The sequence below is a fragment of the Mustela nivalis genome (assembly GCF_964662115.1).
Source record: "Mustela nivalis genome assembly, chromosome: 9".
Classification (NCBI taxonomy): domain Eukaryota; kingdom Metazoa; phylum Chordata; class Mammalia; order Carnivora; family Mustelidae; genus Mustela; species Mustela nivalis.
The window spans coordinates 80,786,624-80,809,290 of record NC_139028.1 but is presented as its reverse complement, the minus strand read 5'-3'; the positions used below and the strand labels follow the sequence as shown (position 1 = coordinate 80,809,290).

The 22,667-nt window shown below is 46.2% G+C and overlaps 1 protein-coding gene across 2 annotated transcripts; it reads right to left on the bottom strand.

Moving 5' to 3' along the window:
• Positions 1-455: 455 nt before the first annotated feature.
• LOC309872734 (uncharacterized protein) lies at positions 456-15,429 on the bottom strand. Of its 2 annotated transcripts, XM_082747375.1 has the most exons (5): positions 15,316-15,429; positions 14,229-14,356; positions 13,437-13,614; positions 5,807-6,044; positions 456-1,674 (listed from the first exon to the last, which is right to left on the bottom strand). In XM_082747375.1, exons 3-5 carry the CDS (start codon positions 13,565-13,567, stop codon positions 1,669-1,671), a joined length of 375 nt encoding a protein of 124 aa, XP_082603501.1. In that variant the 5' UTR covers positions 13,568-13,614; positions 14,229-14,356; positions 15,316-15,429; the 3' UTR covers positions 456-1,668. The 2 variants fall into 2 exon arrangements, with proteins under 2 accessions (XP_082603501.1, XP_082603500.1); XM_082747374.1 differs by lacking the exons at positions 14,229-14,356; positions 15,316-15,429 and having other exon boundaries at positions 13,437-13,685.
• Between the last annotated feature and the right edge of the window lie 7,238 nt (positions 15,430-22,667).

Below are 22,667 nucleotides of genomic sequence, written 5' to 3'. Positions count from 1 at the left end.
ACACCTCACCGGTGGCAAAGCTGCGATCTGAATGCAGGTGACCTGCCTCTAGAACCCAGGACAACAGGGGTCAGAGCTACGCAGCCAGCTGGCAGCACAGTTGCCTCGGAGAGGGACGGAGGCAAAAACGGATGGAAGGCTTTCACGTTCCACTTGATCAAATGCCATAACGTGCGTTTCCCCCGCTAAATATGTGCTTCTTGTTTGCTTTCAGCCTCTATGACAAAAGGAAAAGCAACGCTGGAGAAAATGGTATAGCAATGCAGCATTTCCCCCCCGCCCCCTTTTTGCAATGTAGCTTTTGAACCAGGACAAGGCACTGTCCCCATTATGTTAAAGGCAGGAATTTATTCAGACATGAGGCGAGACTAGGCATGGGGCCAGGAGCTACAACAGAAGTCAGGAATCTCAGTCTAATGGAATTATCTTCAGAACTCCTAGAAGCCCCCCTGTGGGGAAGTGGGGCATGGGCAGGTTTAACGCAAGCCCCTGAGCAGTGGGCTGGCAATCACAGGTAAGGCTGAACTGAAAGAGTCTGGAGCCTGGAGGGCAGGCCCTGGGATGGCTGGAAGAAGGAGCAGCTGGAAGCTCAGAACCCTGGAGTGACTAAGGGAGCAGGGGAGGGAAACAGATGTAAGGTCCCACGAGGAGGAGGACGGTGAGCATCTGCCCCAGCCAGGAAGCGTCTTGGAGAGCTTCTGGTAAAGTCTTGAAGGTCCATGAAGGTGAAGGGGGAGAAGAAGGTGAGCAGGGTTGTGCCTGGCCAAGGTGGGAGTATGTGAAAGCAGGAAGGAATGAGTTCCCCCAGCCGATGCTACACTAAGCAGCTTGGCCTTCACACACAGCCTCTACCTGCGTGATCATTTTGCAAGGTTTCCCTCCTCTCAGGGATACACACACCTGGGAGCGTGCAGGTCACCCTCTCAGCCCAGCAGGAAGGAGACCTCGCAGAGGGACGGCGAGGGAGTGAGGCTCTCCCGGCCAGGGGGTCTGGGCATTTGGCAGCACCTAATGCATCTGGCTCGCCGCTGTAACCGCACACCCAGCACCAGGCCGGTCCCGTAGTAGGAACTCAATCATAATTTGTTGAGTTAACTTGTTTGATAAACGTGTGAAATAGCAGAATGCCACTGGGAAAATTGTGCTGTATCTTGGGATGAAAACGTCAAACCTTTATTTCGGTTTTAATTAGTAATCTTCTTGATCAAAACACTAATAGGACCGATTGCTAGCATTTATTGAGCACTTACAAGTGCTAACTTTTTACATTTTTAGAGACAGGAAGCCCAATGCATATTTTGCTTTAAAATTCCAGGGACAGCGGCACCTGGGTGGCTTAGCAGTTAAGCGGCTGCCTTTGGCTCAAGTCATAATGCCAGGGTCAGGGATGGAGCTGGCGTCCGGTTCCCTGCTGTGCGGGGGAGTCTGCTTCTTCCTCTCCCTCTGCCTGCTGCTTCCCCTGCTTGTGTTCTCTCGGTCAAATAGATAAAAATCTTAAAAAAAGGACAGATCATACTGGGTCAGGTAAGGTTTGATCAGGGGTCTGGCTTGGTTTCTCTGTGATTATTTAGTTCTGCTCTATTCCATGTGTTGCCTTTCTGCAGGCCAGATTTTATTCATGGATGCAAAACAGTTTCTGGCAGAGGTTGAGGCCATGTAATGCCTCATTTACACCTAGGAGGAGAAAGAGAGAAAAAGAGAAATAGTGAAGCCAAATAATGCCTCATTCACACCTAGGAAGAGAAAGAGAGAGAGAGAGTCAGTCCTCCTCCTACCACCAAACAACATGTCTAAACTTTGCTGACTGAGCCACACTGAACTAACCAGGAAAAATCCCCATGGTGATTGGCACAGCCTAGGTGACTCATCCCCAAACCAATCAGTGTAGCAACAGGGCTGGGATTACCCCCAAGTGACTAGATCAGTCGTGACCCCTCCTTGAAGCTTGGGACGCAGGCCATCCTCACTAAATTTAATGGCTACATTCAAATGGGCAGAGAGATAAGTGGATATTTACGAGGCAGACGAATATCCATTCATTCAATCCTCACAACACTCTGTGAATTAGATCCCATGGAGAAATAAGAAAAATGACGTCTGAGAAGTTAACCAACTTGCTCAAGATCACAAAGCTAGTAACTGGCAATGTTTGGATCTAAATGCACGTCTGCCTGACTCCAAAGCTCAGGCACTTGGCCACTAGACTCTCTTCCCCAAATCTTAGCCATTGCGTGAGTCTCTCTGGTTCCCTCCAAGAGAAACCCGTTCCTGTGATCACATCCATCTGTGCTGGAGAACTCCTTGGGTCCAGGATGAATCCCCTCGGATACATAACAAGGATTCTCCAGAGAGCCTAGGCCATGAGCTCAGCTTCAGAGGCTTCTGGATTCCAGCCTCACTTCGGGGGAGCCACACACACGAACCTACTTGGGCTCTGATCAAGAGGCTGCTATAAAACCAGGACAGACCGTTCCTGTTCTTCTCTCAGTGGTCATTCATCAAGCAGTTACTGCGCATCTGCTCTCTGAGGACCCATCTGTCTGAGCTAAAGGCGGAAATGTTGTTTCCAGTGTCCTTGTCTGGTCTTTCATTTTGGTCTGCTCCTTTGTTTATCACACCCAGTAGCCTTCTCCTCCTCCTCCTGGACTAAGGGTGGCTCTTGGTCTCATCCCCACACCCAGCCCATTTCCTTTCTCTGGACCCAGCACCCCTAGGATAGTAACGATTTGTCTCTTCTGAAAATTTCAGTTAATTAACCATGGCTGTCTTGAGAAAGAGGTGGAGTCTGCATCGGGTCTCAGAAGGCAGGCGTGCCATGATCCATTAATAACGTTTGTCCCAGGAGGAGAGGCTGGACTGCAGTCCGCATGGAGGGTACCTGACATTGCTGGGTCCATTCTGTCACCGAAGCTTCATGTTTGGGACTCACAGAACCAGCTGTCCCCATGGTTTGAGCTCCCTGAGGATGAATTTCCGGGGCTAGCATAATACTGACAATCTCTACACTCCTACCTGCCTTTTCAGTTATATAACTTTGAATGAAGCTAAGCTGTTTGCATATCAGGTACCAGAAGGATGGAGCAGTCCAGAGAGAAAGAGAAACAACAGTGATGGTACAGGACTGACCCAGGCCAGAGAATCTGAAGTATGATTTAGAATGTCTGGGTCAAAATGCAGCCAAGCACTCACTCACTCTGGGATCCTGGGCAAGTTTTTGCCCGTCCCCTGGCCTCAGTCTCCCCATGTGACATTGGGTTACATCAGGAATTGTCGGTGGGGATGAAACCACTTCTTAGGAGGTGATTTGGACATTTTCAGTGTCACTATGACTAGAGGCTGCTTCTGGAATTCACTGGGCAGGGGACAGGAAGAGTAGGTAACCTACAATACGCAGGACAGTCCCTCCCCTTGAACTGTCCCTCACAGTAAACTATCCCATGTCCTACTGGACACTTACAGACAGGAAAAACTTGTTCATAATTATCTGATGTTAGAACCTGGCTCTGCTTTAAATATGAATGTAATTCATTTTTGGCACAACCGGTATACAATGAATTTTTGGGAAAATGGCATTACCATATAAATCAAGGTAGAGTACAGCCTAAAAACAGTTGTGTTGAGTTGTGATTTACATACTATACGGTTCACTCATTTTTTAAAGCATTATCAATTCAGTGAAGTAGGTAACCAATTCAGTGATGTTGGTAGCCTTGGTAAGTCGGGCCACCATCGCCATGATGGAGAGTCAGAACCTTTCCGCCCCTTGTACCTGTCTGTGGTCAATTCCTGCCCCACCCCCCAGGCAGCTACTGATCTGCTTTCTGTGTCAATAGTTTTTTTTTTTTTCCTAGAAATTTCACATATATAGAATTATACAACACATGGCTCTGTGAGTTTCTGTTTTTACTTAGCCTAGCATTTTTTGAGGTTCAGGTGCGCCGTGCCATGGATGACTAGTCTGCTTGCTTGTTACGACTGCTGAATAGCATTCCCCTGAAGTGTACCACACTCTTCTTTTCAACCCATCACCAGGTGATAAACATGTGGAAGGTCCCCCTGTTGTGGCCGTTACGAATAATGCTGCTGGGAGCACTCCTGTACCAGTCTTTGCACAGACATGTGTTTCTATTTCTCTTGAACATATAATTAGGAGTAGAATTTGTTGGGTTACTTTGTTATTATTACTTTAATTGAGAGTTGTTGGGGTGCCTGGGTGGCTTAGTGGGTTAAGGTCTCTGCTTTCGGCTCGGGTCATGATCCCAGGGTCCTGGGATCGAGCCCCACATTGGGCTCTCTGCTCAGCACGGAGCCTGCTTCCCCCCCCCCCCCCCGCCTGTCTCTCTGCCTACTTGTGATCTCTCTCTGTCAAATAAATAAATAAATTCTTAAAAAAAAAATTGTTATAATCGAGAGTTGTTTAAATTATTTTGGAAATGGGCGCCTGGGTGGTTTAGTAGATTAGGTATCCGCCTTTGGCTCAGATCATGATCCCAGGGTCCTGGGTGCAAGCCTGGCATCAGGCTCCCTGCTTAGCGGGGCATCTGCTTCTCCCTCTGCCTCTACCCCCACTCATGCACTCTGTCTCTCTCTCTCTCAAAAATAAATAAAATCCTTAAAAAAGTTATTTTAGGGGCACCTGGGTGGCTCAGTGGGTTAAGCCGCTGCCTTCAGCTCAGGTCATGATCTCAGGGTCCTGGGATCGAGTCCTGCATTGGGCTCTGCTCAGCAGGGGGCCTGCTTCCCTTTCTCTCTCTCTGCCTGCCTCTCTGCCTACTTGTGATCTCTCTCTGTCAAATAAATAAATAAAATCTTTAAAAAAAAAAAAACTCATTTAAAAAAAAATTATTTTAGAACTCACTTCGACCAGCACAAAATGAACCACCAAACCACCAATGCTGAGACTCATTTTGGAAAACTGACACAACTCATGGGGTCTGAGTCACCAATACAATACCCCCGCATCCCTGTGCATTTGGAGCTCACGCAGGCATATACGTTGAATCATATACATGAATGATTACGTGCAAAGGAGGAGGCTCTGACTTCTTTCATTATGTCTCTAGTTGGGTAGTACCCAAATACATCCATATTAAAGTATATATTCCTAATAAATTACTTTAACTTCTCCTATTTAGGATGATTTTTTAAAAAATCATGTATGCAGGTTACTTATGTCATTTCTGAATTTCATTTCAGGATAGTAGAGAGGGTGCATGTATTTTAGAGAAAGGGCGTCAAGGGGCAGATTGGGAAGGACTGATGACTTGAAGAAGGGTCCTGATACCTGTGAGTTTTAAAATCTTGTGCTCAGAGCGGCTTAATTAGAAAGGCTACTGCAGGTAATCCAGACTTGAAGCAACAGCAAATCAGAGCAATTGTCTTGCACCAATTGCTGTGATCATCTGATTGTGGCCTAGCGTTTTCAGGCCAGTAGCAGAGAGACTGGCAGAAAGAAAAAACCCCAGAGAACCATCTTGAAAATGAATAGGAAGAGCTTTAGATTCTATTACTGAGCCTGGGTTTCAAGTGAGTCACAGAGTGGCAAGCTGACCCCGCAGGTGCCATCCCACATGCTACAAAGGCAGAAAGGGAGGCCTGCACAAGGCGGGGGTGGGCCGCACGAGCCAACCAGGTCTGGGGGATCTTGGAAGCCTCCTAACTGGACTGACCCTGGGGAGGGAAAGGCTGGGAAGAACACAGAGAGCAGGCCTCAGGCTCCCCTCCGCTTGCCCAAGCAGCTCCGGCCCAGGCTTCCTCCTCTCCAGTTAACCTGACCCACTGTCCCAGGTAAGAAGGCATCACTTACCTGGTGTGACTCAGGCAAGGGAGCTGGGAAGGTCTCACTACCTCCATCCGCGTCAGGCGGTTTAACCGAAGTGTGTGTGTATGTTACTTCACCTCCTTGGAGCCCCGGAAGACGACCCGATCTCCACCGCCTCACGTTCCGCGCTGCTTTCTTGCCCCTCTCGGTAAGGCAGGAGACCGCTGACTGGCTCCTCCATTTGACTGTGCACGTCGAGCGCGTCGGGTTCTTCCCTCTCAGGCTGCGTCGCCAGTTAAAGAAACATTCCTTAGAGCAGGGAGTCTGACGCTGGGAGATCAGGCTACGCCGGAAGGGGCCGCAAGCGCGGCCTTGGGACCCTCTGGACCTGCCTGTAAATGGGCTGTAGACAAGGAATCCCAAGGCTGGGCTCAGCACTACCCCCCCACCCCACCCACGCAGGAGCCCTTGCAAGTGGGAGTATGGAGGGAGGGGGGAATCCTCCGTTCTGGGGCTCTTTTGTCACCCCCCCCCCCCCCCCGGCTGAGGTCATCGTACAACTCTGGATTTTCATCGTTTGGGTGCTTTTTTTGTTTTTGGTTTTAAAACACAGACTTTGACAGCTCCTTTGCAAAACGACTAGATGCCTGCATCATCCCAAAGGAGTTGTGGTGTCCACAGCGGTCCACTGGGCTTTGGCGACTGGGCACACACCTAGGACACGGCTGCGGGTCCTCCCTCGGCCGCAGGCCGTGTGCGCGGGGCAAGGAACCAGGAGGACGTCTGACCCAGCGAGCCGCCCTCACGGTGGAGGCCCGGCTGTCCGCGCGGAGCCTGGCAGCTCACGCCCAGGGTGGGCACTAACCTTCCTTTTACCTGTGGCTAGCTCCAGAGCTGCGCCAGGGTTTTTCTGGTATAAGCACGGGGCAAACGAACGTTCTAGGCTGCTGCAGGCTGCAGCTGCACGAGGCCCGGCAGCCAGTGCGCACAGGAAGAGGCGGGTCGGGGAGCGGCATGAGTTGACTGCACCTGCCCCGCCGGCCTCTCAGTTTTCCGCTTCCTCCAGCTTGCTACCTTCCCCGAGCAGTTTTCCGGTGTTTAGGTTGGAGGAACTGTGGACTGTGGGACAGGCACTTTGAAATCTGGCTTCTTTAGAGCTTCTGGAGCAAACTTCCCAGCGGTGGAGTAATGCGGAGCTCCAGGAGCCCTCTGGGAAGCTCTTTCATTACAGACATTTACAAAGGAAAAATTAAAAAGAACAGTCAGCCTGGTTTCGATAAGAGGCGTGTATCTAGCCCTGCAAAGCTGCGAGGGTGTGCCTTGCAAGCAAATCGCAGTGCCTGCCTGAGCATCCAGGGAAGCTGAATTCACCGCTTTAAAAAACGAATGAGCATACCCCCCTCCTTTTAAGAACTGAAGCTAGAAACGATAAGGTTATTTTTAAGTCCGTTATATGCTCACTGCCGATTAAGCACATACTTGCACCCAAGTACAGGAAGTCAGGCAGGATGGAAAGAACGATGGCCAGGGGCCTTAGGGTCAAGCTGTTTGCATTTGCATCTAACCCCTCAACTTCCTGTCTTTGCAACCCTCCATCCTCAGTTTCTCATCTGAGTCCTCCTGGGGCTGCTGTCAGGACGCATGCGCAATGTGATAAGCATCTCATCCAACGTCAGCGGTTATCAACGGTTTTAAAGCATATGCCGCAGCTAACCCATGAATTAGCGAATTTTTATAGCAGGGGAATGGGATTTGTCATTGTACCCAGGCTAAATTGACTCCTTCATGGTGCACAAACATGGAGGGGGTCATTCTTTCCCTGTAGGGCCCAGCCGCATTCCAAGATCTGCTTCTATTCTATAACGTGTTAAACGGGACAAGGTCCAAATCAATCATCGTGTCCCCAGACCACTGAATTTTTAAAATGTAAACTCAATGGTTTTTAGTATATATCAAAGTTGACCGACACTGCCATAGTCTAATTTTAAATAAGTTTCATAACCAGCTAACCTGGGTGGCTCAGTGGGTTAGGCCTGAGACTCTTGGCTTGGCTCAGGTGCTGGTCTCAGGCTAGTGGAGTCCAGCGCCTGTTGGGCTCTGTGCTCAGTGGGGAGTTTGCTTGGGTTTCTTCCTTCCTCTTCCTCTGCCCCTCCCCTGCCCTCTCTAAAATAAATAAATTTTTAAAAAATTCATTTTCATCACCCCCCACCCCACCCCCAAAAAACTGTATGCACCAGCAATCATTTCCTACTTTCTTCCAGCCTTCTGGAGTCTGTCTCTATGTATTTGGCTATGCTGGACATTTTGTAAAAATGGAATCATATCATATGTAGTCTTTTGTGACTGGCTTCTTTCACTTACCCTAATGATTTCCAGGTTCATCACCAGTCAGTCGACCTTTGCCTTGTTTCCACTTTGGTGCACCTGGGTCATTAAGGAACTCTATGTTTATCCTTTGAAGAACGGTCAGACTGTTTTTCAAAAGTGGCTGCACCTTTTCCCGTTTTTTATATTGGCAGTATATGAGGGTTCCAACTTCTCCACAGCTTCACTAATACTTGTTACAGCGTGTCCTTTTTACAGTTATTCGAATAGGTGAGAAGTACAATCTTGTATGGTTTTTAGTTGGCATTCCTTCTGGCTGTTGATGTGGGGCATCTTCTCATATGCCTTTTGGCCATTTGCCAGTCTTCTTTGGAGAAATGTCTATTCATATCCTTTGCCCACTTGAAAATTGTTTTATTTGTCTTTTTGTTGTTGAATTGTAAGTGTTCTTCATAGATTCTAGATTCAAGTCTTATCTAATATATAGGATTTGCAAATATTTTCTACCATCCTGTGGGTTGTCTTTTCATTTTCTTGACGGTGTCCTTTTTTTTTTTTTTTTTTTTGACAAACAAGTAGGCAGAGAGGCAGGCAGAGAGAGAGGAAGGGAAGCAGGCTCCCTGCTGAGCAGAGAGCAAGATTTGGGGCTCCATCCCAGGACTCTGGGATCATGACCTGAGCCGAAGGCAGAGGCTTTAACCCACTGAGCCACCCAGGCGCCCCTCGAAGGTGTCCTTTGAAGCACAAAAGGTTTCAGTTCTCATATAGTCCAACTTGTGAATCTTCTCTTTTATCACTTTGTACGTTTTGTGTCATATCTGAGATCATTGCCTAATCCAAGGTCATGAAAGTTTACTCCTATGTTTTATTTTTTTTAATTTTTTTTAAAAATTTATTTGATAGAGATCACAAGTAGGCAGAGAGGCAGACAGAGAGAGGAGGAAGCAGGCTCCCTGCTGAGCAGAGAGCCGGATGTGGGGCTTGATTCCAGGACCCTGGGATCATGACCTGAGCCAAAGGCAGAGGCTTTAACCCACTGAGCCACCCAGGTGCCCCTATGATTTTATCTTATAAGAGTCTTATAATTCTATCTTTGTTCAATTTCAGTGGAACAAAAAAGGAAACTAAGACCTTGTGAAGGTAAGCTTTGTTCCAAATTACGTTGCTAATAAGTGTCAGGTAGGTAACTCTTATATATAAGAACAGCTTAATTTTATGCAAGCTGATAGCAATATAACTTCAAGACCTAAGACAGCCTCAAGTCATGTTAAAAATCAGAGTCTAAAACCAAATTTATACTCTTCCTGAAATGGAATCCACCTTTAATTGGAGGCTAATAGTAGTAAGAACAGACCTCATTTCTCGAGCAATTAGTCTGGGTCAGGCACTGTGTTCTCTATCTACTTCTCAAAGCCATATCGTCAATAGGTACTATTATTATCCTTATTTTAAAGATGAGGAAATGGTTCCCAGGTGCTTTTTAAGTAACATGTCTGAAATCACACAGTCAGTAAGAGGCAGAGCTGGATTTTAAAGCCAGGTCTCTCATCTTCTTGTAGGGCAAACTATTAGAAAAACGAATGACTATGGCTGAAACCCAAATAAAAGGGCTTTTGACAAGATAAGTACCCGCTGATGACACGAAGTGGACCTCAACGGCCATGCCCATTTCTTGTCACATCTGTTGGTCATTTCTCTTGGTGGGGTTGTGTTGATTTGTGGTGGCGAGAACCCAGACACCACAAAGCATCTGGGTTGCAATGGAAGTCCTGATTCGTTTTCTTTAAATCCAATTTTCCACTTGGTTTGGCTAGGGCAGGAGGATGTCAAATTCTGTGACAGAGGTCAGTCCTATAAGGTGTTTGTCTCTATTTACATAATTCACTGGAACATTTTGGGGGGAGGGGGAATCCATCTTCACTGACATTAGCCTCGGGAACTCTCCCTGGCTGGAGAGAGAAGCAATCCCAGGGCTAGGCCCGTACAGAGGTCCAAGTTTGCAGTTTCAACCAGGCATATTTATTTACATGTGGAAACTCCCAGTGGGAAGCTGAAGAACACAACTTAGGAGTGGTCCCCAAGTGGGAAATTGAATAGTACGCTGAGCTCCTTTTATTTCCATTTAATTTACCGTTGGTATCATTACCATTATTTTGTTAATCATTTCACTAGCAATGATGTAACTTGGGACCAGCCGAGGTAATTGCGGCCAAATGGGGGAGACACTCATCTGCAGTACTGAGTTAGCGAAAGCTTTCATTCACCTTTTTAGGGATGGATATTAGTTCTTTCCTTTATTCATGGAGCAGAGAGCTGCCGGGAAATGCTGAAGATATTAAGAGCTCCCTGCAGCTTAATGAACTCTACACTTGGTTGAAAAGAGGTTTCCGTAATTTTCAGCTTGCTGCTGCCTGAGACTATCACTCTGCACAGCCAAGTGGTCTCCTAAGATTCTAACAAGCCCATGTGAAGCCCCAGCACTGCCCCATGGTCTGAGCAACACGGAGTAACTGTTTACTCAAGGCCCTCAGACACGGGACTCTACCGTCTGATAGGCTGTGTGACTTTGCACAAGTTGCTTATGCTTTCTGGGTCTCTATTTTCTTATTTATCAAAAGAAGGTAATACCACTTACTGCATGATTGTCAGGCAGTAAACGGGGAAAGATGGGTAAAAGGCTCAGAGCATTTCTTGGTCCATACTAGCTATTTCATAGATGCTGTTTCTTTCCTGAACATGTGTTCATATGGAGGACTTTTCCTGCTGAGCTCGGGGTTATTTGGGAACCAAGCACAAGGAAGTGTTGAGAAACTAGTGGCTGGAAGGAAGGTCGGTTTTGGGTGGTGAAAGTGAAGACATCGGAGAGGCTACGTGGGTGTTCGGGATGGGACTCAGCACGCCCACCCTGAGGCTCCGAGATGGTCTTTGTCTGGGCGCTGGAGACTCCTGGGTTCCTGCCACTGCCTGCCTCTGTGTTCCCTCTGTGCCTCTGCCCTCGCTCCCTCCTCCCCTTGGCTCACTGCTGTATTTCAGTCCCTCCCATGTGCTAGACAAGCCCTTCTCTGTCTTTCCAGAGACTGCTCCCTCTGCCAGTCTTCTCTCTCCCCTAACCCTCAGTCCCCTAGGTCTTCTTCAACCCGTCCTCACTGGCCCTGCCCCTGATCAGCCCTCCCAGATCACCCTGTGCTTCGCTGCACAACACAGATTGGTTCATGGGTAAATGAGCTTCTGTTTGTGTGAGGTTTTTAATTCTAAAGATGTCTCACCATCTGACAGTTGTTTCTCGAAGCCTGGGTCTGAGATTATTTTGCTTACCCTGTAGGAGGTGTTCAGTAATACATGTTGAAAGAGTGAAAGACAAAACTCCTCTTGGGGAAAATGGGGGAAACAAATGGGCAGCTTTGAGGCTGACTGTTGAACTCTCCGTCTTGGGCTGACTTTTAAGCAAAGGCAGGAAGATGAAAGCATTAATATTAGCTGACACAGTGTGCTTTCTAGCTGCCAGGAGCTCTTCTAAATACATCTGTGTATTAACTTCTTCAGTCTTGATGATAACTATATAATTACTGTCACCCCCATTGTAAAGTTGAGAAAACTGAGGCATGAAGAAGTCGTTCGCAGGTAATCAGTGGCAGAGCCATGACTTGGACCCAGACACTCTGGCTTCAGACTGTATGTTCTTAGCCATTATCTTATCTATTCGACACACATTCTCCTTTCCCCCTGGAAAATGCTTTCCTGCTCCAATCCTCCCCTTCCCCACACATATACATGTTTTGGGTCTCAGATCCCAGGTGAAATAGGTCTTCCTCCGAGAGAACTTCTCCATCTCCCACCCTAGCTCGAGCCCCAGGTCACCAATACACACAGCATCTGAATTTTGTTTTGCCAAATCCTGACTGGTTATTTCCTCTCGATTACAGGGCATGGCTTATTTATCTCTGGACCCTCTGCAGCCACTAACACAAGGTTCCGCATACTCAAAAGTGCTCAAAACTTGGTTATGATGGAATGCTCCCATATCCTCAGGAGCTACCTGTTAATAATACCCATCTTTGGGGAAATGTCATTACTTACAAAAATTGCTTGTATGAGGCTCACCCAGCTAACTCACATCTAGAAATTTACCCTAAGGAGATAATCATGCAAGGACAAAATAATGTTGATGCAAGTATCATTGATCATGGCAAAAATTAGGAACAACCTAAAATGGTGATCAAGGGGGGGACTAGTTAAATAAATTATGTTCTTGCCACATAATGGAATCCTATGATGTCATTAAAAGAATATAGATAAGTATATTTACAGATGATAACTTAGAATTTTATCCAAGCTGTACTGGGGAGTGTTTAAAAAAAAATTCCAAACTGTACTGGGGAGTGTTTAAAAAAAAAATTTCCAACTGTACTGGGGAGTGTTAAAAAAAAAAAATGAAAAGAACAGAAGATTAACCAGCCCCTTTATTGAGAACTTATTGTCAGGTGCGGTGTTAAGCCCTTTTATATACATCAGCTCATCAATCATCACAACAGTCCTATGGAATAGGTTTGTTCTGTTATAATCCCCAAGTTTACAGACAAGAAAACTGGAGAGTAAGTGGCGAAGCCATTTCAACCCACAGTTATCTCCAGAGCTTGTAATCTGTATTATACTGTCTCTGTGATCCTGTCACATATTATTGCATAAACACTATGACAGAGACTGCCAGATACCTTGGATATATCCGTTTCTCCCCTCTTTCATGGTAATAGGTTTTGTAGCAGGGGTCATGGCTGCCAGAACAAGGACTACATTTCCCAGTGTCCTTTGCAGCTATGTAACTTAGTTCGGGCCAATGGGATATAAGCAGAAATATATGTATTCCTTTGGCCTCTCTTGCAATCTCTCTCTCTCTCTCTCTCTCTCTCTCTTTTTCCTTCTTCTGTTTTCTAGAATGCAGATGCTGTCCTTGGGAACATGAGATGGAGGCCACATACAGTATGGTGACAAGATGGAATGAGCCGGGGTAAGTGACATGGTGGAGATCCTTGCCAATCCTGAACCACCTATACAGACGTCCACGTGAGAGAGAAATGAGCTGTGATCACGTTTACATCATCATCATTTTGGTTGCCAGTCGTTTGTAGGTGAATGTAACTTAAGGCATGCATCCAGAAATTCTTGCAAGGATGTTCATAACGTTAACGTTAATCCCTCAGGATTGCAGGATGTGTAGTGATTTTTAAGTTATCTTCATAATTCTCTGGGTACATGAGCCACTTCTTACAACAGCAGTAAATCAAAAGAAAAATATACCACAGTACCCTCTACCTTCTGTCCTACAGTTTCAGTTCAGTGGCCAAGTTCTCACCTGCTCTCAGCCCATCCACAGCACTGTGTTTCTGGATGACTGCTCCCCCTGGCTCTCTGGGGTGCACTTCTGGCTTGCCTGACATTGAGGTTCAAGCTTACATCTGCAAAAATGCGTCTGCAGTACTCCATTGGGTTGGGAGGAGGGGAGGAAGATTAGCTCGAGGCCCTCCTCCTTCCTGGGAAGGGACGAAAACCAGAAAATCAAGCCAGTTAGTGTCTCCAGAGAGAAGACATATAGAAATCGATCTGTAGGTCATTCATTTATTTAATAAATATTGATGGGGGACATATATGGTTCTAAACTCTCTTCCAGGTATGAGGATACAGCAGTAAACATGGACTCTTTGTTGTCACGAAGCATACAGCTTAGAGGAAGGGACAAGAAGCACTTAGATTCCTCTGCACTACCCTGTCTTACTGAGCTGGTCTGTGTCTGAATCCATCTGTTAGTGATAGTTCCACTTCCCAGAAGATCTCAGTGTTTAACCGCCTTATTCATTCACTTGAAAAGCATTTTCTGAGGGCCTAGAAGTGCCACACTATAAACTGGGAATTTAGAGGCAAAGACAAGCTGTTTTCAAGATTTGACTGGTCTGTTGTTTTCAAGATTTGACCAGTCTGATGGGAGTGTCAGTACTAGACATGATTGCAACATTGCCAGACGGGAGTCAGATCTCATACTCGGCTCTATCTGATAGCAAAAGGAAATCCCAGCCTTGTTTGGAGGAGGGGTACCAGGAAGGCTTTGGAGCCGTAACAGCTGAGCCACGTCCCGCTGAATGAAAATTACCAGGTATGTCTCAGGCTCGGGGAAACGATTCTGAGATGCAGACATCAGTACCAGTAAAATGCACGGGGCCCTTTATCTTTCAAGCACACCAGAGATCTTGGCTATAGTCCAAAATGCGGTTCAGATATCTGTGAGATAAACAGATGAGTTTGGTTTCCTAATCCTAAAAAGACTTATTTAGCAGAAAAGACAGGGTTGGGGAGGGGAGTAGGGTACCTGCCAGGCTCTTGGTCCCTAGCCTGATCCCACAGACTTCTGTCTGAGCCCTACAGAGGGCAAGCAGAAGGACATGCTGGAGCAGCCGTTTGCAGGGTAGACCCAAGCAGCCTGCCAAAGGGCTAGGTGGCATGAGATGGTTAGAGGGCATGTCCTCCTTCCCATGAGCTCTCCCACTGCCATGAGGCTTCCCTGAGCCAATGTAATGCTGCCTTCATTCCTCTGGGATGCAGGTCTGGGAATGCCAGAACACAGTGCTTTGAGGAGGGGTGCATCCTCACCGGGCACAGGAAGGATCTGAAGGGACATCAGAGGACCTTAAGTGGCTTCTCAGGCAGTGACGATCACTGAGGGTCCCAGAGCAAAGAACATGTGGGGAAGACACATGGAAACAGGGGAGCTGGCCTTGAGGATTCCCAGAAATACTATGGGAGGAGGAGGGTGCTGGATTAGGGGGCTGAGCCTGAGAGCCCGTGCTGGACACCAGCATGTGACAGCTGAGATAGCTCTGTCCCCTTATGTCTTAGCCTGGGCTCCCTGAAGGCAGAGCCTGAGATAAAGGCCTGCATGGAGTTAGTTTACTTGGGAACATGCTCCCAAGGAGCAGGAGGGAGGGACGAGGGTAGTGAAACATACACCACGAGGATGTGTTGCTGAGTCGGCCACCCCATGATGTATGGGAGCTGCTGGGAATCTAATGGCCTGCATCTCAGGACTGTGCCCAGGAATGAAGAGGGGGAAGTGTCTGTCCACTGGCTCAGTACCCGTTGGTCACAGTGGCCCGAGGGTGTTAATTGCCTAGCACTTCCAGCAAGTTCTCAGGCATCCCACCCAGGCTGTCAGGAGAGGGGACCCAATGGGAGGTACTGACTGGTGCCCCTGCTCAAAGCAGGCTGAAGTCTCTGCTGCACTGGTCACCATGCAGTGGGCTGGCGGGATCTGGAGGAGTAGACAAGAGGTGCCCAAAACAGGCACCCATGAGCTGGTGAAGCCTCAGAAACCCAAGTTACAGAAGTTTCCAGAAACAAGGAAGAATAATGATATGTTGTTATTGTTATTAACAAATAATAGCTAATATTTACTGGATACAAATTACATGTTAAATCCTTATGGATAAATCATTGCATATAACCTCATAACAACCCTTTGTGGAATGTGCTATTTTTGACCTCTACCACGCAGATGAGGAAACTGAGGCAGCACATCACTTCCTCAAGGTCACACAGCTTATAGGTAGGAGAGCTACGTTGCCTCCCCTTAAGTGCGGGGACAGGCGGCTTGGCTCTGGGGAGAGGCATGCAACTCCCCAAGACCTCTGACCTTCTGGTCCAAAGCTAAAATGGTCCAAAGCCAAAAGCTAAAATGAAGACACATAGGGGAAAGTGTTCACGAAACAGAGACAAAAGATTCCCGTTTAGATTATATAAGGAATGCCTCAAATCAATAAGAGAAAGCTAGCCCAAAAGAATAGTCATGACTAGGTGATTCACAGCTAAGGAAACTGAATGGACAGTAAAAATATCAAAATATGCTCAAGGGCCCCTGGGTGGCTCAGTGGGTTAAGCCTCTGCCTTCAGCTCAGGTCATGGTCTCAGGGTCCTGGGATTGGGCCCTGCATCGGGCTCTCTGCTCAGCAGGGAGCCTGCTTCCTCCTCTCTCTCTGCCTGCTCTCTGCCTACTTGTGATCTCTGTCTGTCAAATAAATCAAATCTTTAAAATAAAAAAAAAAATGCTCAGATTTACTAGTAATGAAGGAAATGAAGATGAAAACATGAATGAAATACTGTTTTTTCACCTGCCGGCATGGTGGCACAGAAACGTTTGGTCTTACCAATCATTGGCACACGTATAAGGAAGCAGTGCCCCCCCCTTGGGTGGGAGTAGGGGGCCAGTCTGCCACTATCTGTTAAAATATAAAACACTCATACTGGGCCTCTGTGGTGCTCTTTCTCCATATGTACCTTCAAGAAGCGTCCACACCTGCCTATGTCCAAGAATGTTCCCTCCAGCATTGCTTGTAGGCATCAAAAAACAGAACGAAATAGAGCAAACCTGGCAGGAGAGGAAGCAGCTTAGATGTGTGTCTGTGAAGGAGCCTCCTTGGTTCTATCTTACACAGTAATATGCAAAAAATAAGAAGAGCGTGGTTGGAGTTCTGTGCCAAATGGAAAAATCCATAGTATATATCGATGAGTGGAAAAAAAGTGAGTTGTGGAACAACACGGAGTGTGATAGCTTCCCGGGAAACCAGAATCAGTTGTTCCCATAGAAACTGCATGGAAGAGGGTGTGAAAACAAACGCTGAACTTACACCAGAAATCAGCTGTGGGGAAAGGAGGAGTAGAACGAGTGCCGAGAAGGCCTGATTTCTACTGCTTTGGTTTGTTTAGAAGGGGACCTAGTCATGGATTTCTCGTGTGGTGTTGCAAAGCATAAAAACACATCAGTGGTTGACGGCTGACACCTCTCCCTTTTCCCAGCCACTTAAGAACAGAATTCCCATGCTGGAAATTAGGGGATCATCTGGAATTAACCCGCTCCCCGGCCAGCTCCCCCCATCTGGCTCTGCACCCACAGTGGTCTCTCGGGCCAGGCACTCCTTTTCTCCTTCAAAGATTCCATTAGCATGTTTACAGTGCTCTGACATTTGTTCACCCAGGGCTAACTGCAGGGCGAGGCTACGCTTACGGTGGTGTTTTCTGTTTTTTCATTTTTTCAATAAAAGAAAGGTTGAACATGTACTGTTAACATTCAACCGGGTGTAAAATCGTTTCAACCAAAAGACTTTGGAAATTGATTTTTGTGGTGCGCAACCTGAAAAACATTTGTTAGAGGTTGCTCGTGTTTAGCTTTGTTCGTTGGCAAGAGGTGCTGTGGGTGTTCATTTACAGCAGGGTTCTCGAAGGGGGGCCCCAGATTAGCAGCACTGGCGTCCCCTCGCAAGCCCCAGCCCAGACCCGCTGAATCAGACTGGGGAGCGGGGCGGTACATCCCGGCGGGCGGTATGTGAGCAAGCCCTCCACGTGATTCAGGTGCACGCTCAAGTTTAAGAACCTCTGCTTTTCAGAGTCCATAGTTTCTCATGGTTCACCTCCCCTTCTAATTTTCCTCAACTTCCTTCTCCTCTCCATTTCCCCATGTCCTCCATGTTATTTGTTATGCTCCACAAATAAGTGAAACCATATAATTGACTCTCTTTTGCTTGACTTATTTCACTCAGCATAATCTCTTCCAGTCCCATCCATGTTGCTACAAAAGTTGGGTATTCGTCCTTTCTGATGGAGGCATAATACTCCATAGTGTATATGGGGCAGGGGGTGGAAGTTTGGGGGAACCAGGTGGTGGGTATTAGAGAGGGCACGGATTGCATGGAGCACTGGGTGTGGTGCAAAAACAATGAATACTGTTACGCTGAAAAGAAATTTAAAAAAACTCAAAAAACACTATAAAAATTAGGATGATACAAGATGGAGAAATTAAGTCTGGCAAATCCAAGTATATGAAGATGTGGAGCCATTATAGCTCATAGTCACTGCTGGAAGAAATGTGGATTGGGAGAACTACTTGGAAAACAATTTATATTATTTTCAAAAGACCCAATAGTTATAAAATAGAACACAGAATACCCAGTCATCCCTGTATGTATACTGGGGAAAAATCTATAAAATGCTCAACTGGGAACATTAACAAAACAAGGTTATTGCAGTATTATTCTTTAAAATAAACATAGGAAGTCATTCAAATGGCCATCAGTAGGAGACTTCAAAGAACATGGTCACAGTAAAGTGAAATATGGCAATTAAAAATAATGCCAACCTTAAAAAAAAAGCAAGTTCTAGAAAAATGCTTTTAGTATGAGACCACATTTGCAGTTTTCTCAAATAATAAACTGAGTTTTATAAAAAACAAAAACAAAAACAAAAAAAACAACGTCTGCTTGACCTCACCAAATACAAATGGCCTTTTAGGAAGCTGATCACACCTCTGGGGGGGGGGGATACAAATGGCCTTTTAGGAAGCTGATCACACCTCTGCGGGGGTGGGGGGCGGGGGATGGGGTGGGGGGGGGACAACCTAAACTGACCTGTTTACATTTCTATTCATTCCTCAGATCTCTGCTGAATCATCACTTTCTCGGGAAACATTTTCTTCTTCTGTTTTCTTAACGCCATGTACCTCTTCTCTCTGCCTGATCACAGATGCATCTTACACTTAGTGTGTGATGATCTGATTGAGGTCTGTCGCCCAGCACCCCCTCCCCCAACAGTGCTTGAGTTTACCACAGTGCCAGACGCATGGCAGGCACCGATGGGTATTTGTACATCAATGAATGAACATCACCTTCACAGACAGCCTTCCTTGCCACAAACCGACTTTTCAACACATTTTTCACAAATCAGCAATGAAGCTTTCTTCGTCAAGATCCTCACTATTCATCCAGGTTTGAAACCTCAGTGACCTTTTTAAACTTGTCACATTTGTTCATTTGCAGGTGCCAGCCAGCTGCCAAGTCCTGTGGATTCTTCCACTGGAATGTCTCCCTGCCTTCAATATTGTGTTCATTGAAACTGTAGCTTACAACTGTTAGTATCTGTTGAGCGTTTTATGTTTTCCAAAAAGTGCTTTTCCTTCTGTTAAAATATTAGCAACTATTGACTGGGGGCTCATGTGCCAGGCACGGAAGCGATTCCCATTACTGTGAAGGAGGTATTTATTAATTATTCTACATTTTCATGGAAGGATAAAGCCAGGATTAGAGGGGCCTGGGTAAATGGTGCATAATCACTCAGCTCCTAAGTGTTAAGAGATACGATTGGGCTGATTCTTTGACCCATCCTCTGTGCTATAATGCCCTCTACCTATCCTTTGTCCACAGCCCCTCAAGCTGTAAGAGCTTGCGTGTTTGGATTCCATACCTAGTGCCTCCTTGTCAGCCTCCATGCTGTTCCTTCCCTCAGAGTCACGCAGTGAGAATAAGCATGCCTACTGGAAGGGAGATGGGCTCTGGGGGCGGATCTGGGTTCAAACGCAAGCTGTGGGATCCAGAGTAAGTTATTTCTCTTCCCTGAACCTGTTTCTTGTTCTGTAAAATGAGGCAAGTTAAAATTATGACCTTATAGGGTAGCTTTGAGGACTACATGAGATTGTTCACTTATAAGTATACACAGAGTGAGCACTGATCAATGCTAACGCTTAATATGTCTCTTTCTAGTTCTCAATACATCACACCTGAACTCTGTCCACCTTTCAAGGCTGCGGGTAACCTGGGCTCCTCTTTTCCTAACTGCATTTCTTTTTATTCTAAAAAGACTCGTCTTTTTTGTTCTCTCAGTATAGATCACAGATGTTGCCGTCGCCATGTTTCCAATCCTAAAAAACAATATACAAAACCACAGAGAAAGGAAAAAAATTCCTGTTCCCACCCTCCAGAAATAACCAAAATATCCGTTCTTGTATCCGTGTGTGTGTGTGACTGTACCTAGATCGGTTGTGTTCTGAAATCTGATTTCTCTCACTTTACAATACTGAGTAGACAGACATCTTTCCATGCCAGTAAGTAGAGATGGTACCATGGCCCATCACAGCTGAACAGTGTGGTATCGCACCCGTGTGCTACTGATGGACTGTATTGGTGAGCAACTGCTGTTTGACGAATCACCCTTCGGTTGTAGTGACTTATATATAGTTCATGTAATTATACATAGTCTATATCGATTCCACATAGAGAAGCAGATGGATACATATAATGTTACATACGTATCACATGTCTGCAGGCTGGCTGGAGTTTGGTGGACTTAGGCTGGCCTCAGCTGGGTTGTTCTGCTTCAGTTTGGAGGGGCTCTGTCTATAGGGGCGAGGGTGGCCCTCCTCCATATGTCTCTCATCCTCTTTCTGGAACCAAGGATCTGCCCACGTACCATTCAAAGCACACCACATGGCCAAGTCCAAAGTCAAGGAGTGGAAAAATAGACTTTGCTTATGATGAAGAGAGACATGTGAGTGCAGATTGGGGTGAAGAATTGAGACCAATAATTTAATCTATCACATACATAATTGGTTTTGTTTCCCATTTTTTTTATAATTATAAGCCATTTGAGCCTTCTGTACCTGGCCCAATTTTATTTTCCTGTGATAAATTTTTAAAGTCAAATTGCTGTGTCAAAGGACATATGCATTTCAAATACTGATTTGTACTTAATAGTATTCCAAAAAGATTCTGTACTCCCTAGTAACAGTGTCAGAGAATGCTGGTTTCCTCACACGTTTGCCACTACTAGATTTTATCAATTAGAAAAAAAAAAAAAAAAAAAAAAAGCTTTTCCCTAATATAAGAAATATGTTGTCCTAAGTTTATTACATTTCTTTGGTTATTAGTGAGGTTAGAAATATTTTTATGTCTGTTGGTCTTTAAGTTGTTTTTCTTTTTTCTTTTTTTTTTTTTAAAGATTTTATTTATTTATTTGACAGGCAGAGATTACAAGTAGGCTGAGAGGCAGGCAGAGAGAGAGAGAAGGAGGAAGCAGGCTCCCTGCCGAGCAGAGAGCCCGATGCGGGGCTCGATCCCAGGACCCTGGGATCATGACCTGAGCCGAAGGCAGAGGCTTTAACCCACTGAGCCACCCAGGCGCCCCTGTTTTTCTTTTTTTTTGAGTGACCTCTTCATGCCCTTTGCTTATACTCACTCTTTTTCAAATAAACAGATCTCCCCAGAACTAAAGTGAAGTCACAGCCTGTATCTCTTAACCCAGCTCTTGTGGGATTCCATGTGGGGTCCCCTCCCCACCCTCCCTTTTACTCAGGCCGAATGCAGTGTGCTAGGTTGGCATGAAGGCGAAGCAGCGGAGGGGTTCGTGCCCTTCAGGTGCCCGGGAGAAGAGTGCTAGGAGGAGGAGGAGAGCAAGGAAGACCAGGCCCTGGAGCCAGTCTTCTGTGAAAGGTGACAGTCCCTGCTCCTGACAATGCTGACTCAGAGGGAAGAGGCCCGCTATAACGTCACCATCTTCTGGATGGCAAGAGAAAACTCCTTTCCAATCAACCACCTGGTCTATCCAAATAGTTTCCAATTAAGGGCATTTTTATTTAAATGTAAAATCTAAAATCCCAGTCTGAGTTGGCAGGTTCTGGGAAGAAAATGACAAATCCTAAATCCTTCTCAAGTGTTGGCTCGAAATGCTTTGAACCAGTGACTTCCTCCCATACTGCTTCTTGGGAAACCTAGAGGTCCAACGGGGTAAGAACAAGGGTGATCCTGGCCTGTATTCAGGTAGCACTTCTTGGGGCCCCCCATTGCTCTAAGCACTTTGTGCATCTGCTAACTCACTGAACCTTCACCATGACCACAGGAAACAGGAATTACTATCATGCGTACGTCGTCGTAGCTGAGGAAGTTTGTTTTTGCCCAAAGACCTACAACCAGGAAATGGTGGAACCAGGATTCAAACACAGGTGGTCGGCTCTGGAGCCAGTGCTTTAATCACTGTGCTAGGATTTCCCCAAACGCACCACGTGTCCCCAAGTAGACTCAGAGAAGCACTCACCTTGCAGGATGCTGAAAGCTGTTACATGCAAAGGGAAACTTGGTGTTGAGGTCAACAAGTCTCCTTACCCCAAAACTTCTCAGGGACTACAATACGCCAATCTAAATGGTAGATTTTTAAAGACGCAAATCAACCACCTGGTATGTCCCAAACATATTTGACCTTTAAAAAGATTTTACAAAATTTGTATTCCACAGATCATGTGTTGCTAAACGCTGTTAGAGAGGGCTTTGGATCAGGCACACTGGCTTGGGACAGATCATGAGTCAGGTGCCCAGTTTTCAGGTGATTGTGAGAGCCAGTGGCTCAACTCAGTCATTATTAAAAATTAAACCTACAGGGCGCCTGAGAGGCTCAACAAAGCCTCTGCCTTCGGCTCAGGTTATGATCCCAGGGTCCTGGGATCAAGCCCCGCATGGGGTTCTCTGCTCAGCAGGGAGCCTGCTTCCTCCTCTCTCTCTGTCTGCCTTTCTGCCCACTTGTGATCTCTGTCAAATAAATAAATAAAATCTTACAAAAAATTAAACCTACAATTAAATAAATTACATTACAAAGGTAATGGTTACTTAAGACTTTACAGCTTCCTAATGACTTAACTGCACTTGATTATAATCTAGGCTCTTACGTAAGGTTATGCCTGTAGCTCTACTCCGGACACTGTTCTGTACATGTGCAAAATTTGGTC

Excerpts from the sequence above, each read along its gene's own strand:
- LOC309872734 (XM_082747375.1), bottom strand. The coding sequence starts at position 13,567 with ATGGAGTACTGCAGACGCATTTTTGCAGATGTAAGCTTGAACCTCAAT. Across the intron at positions 6,045-13,436 it reads TGTGGATGGGCTGAGAGCAG|CCTGAGAGGGAAGAACCCGA; the intron begins GTGAGAACTTGG and ends CTGGCGACGCAG.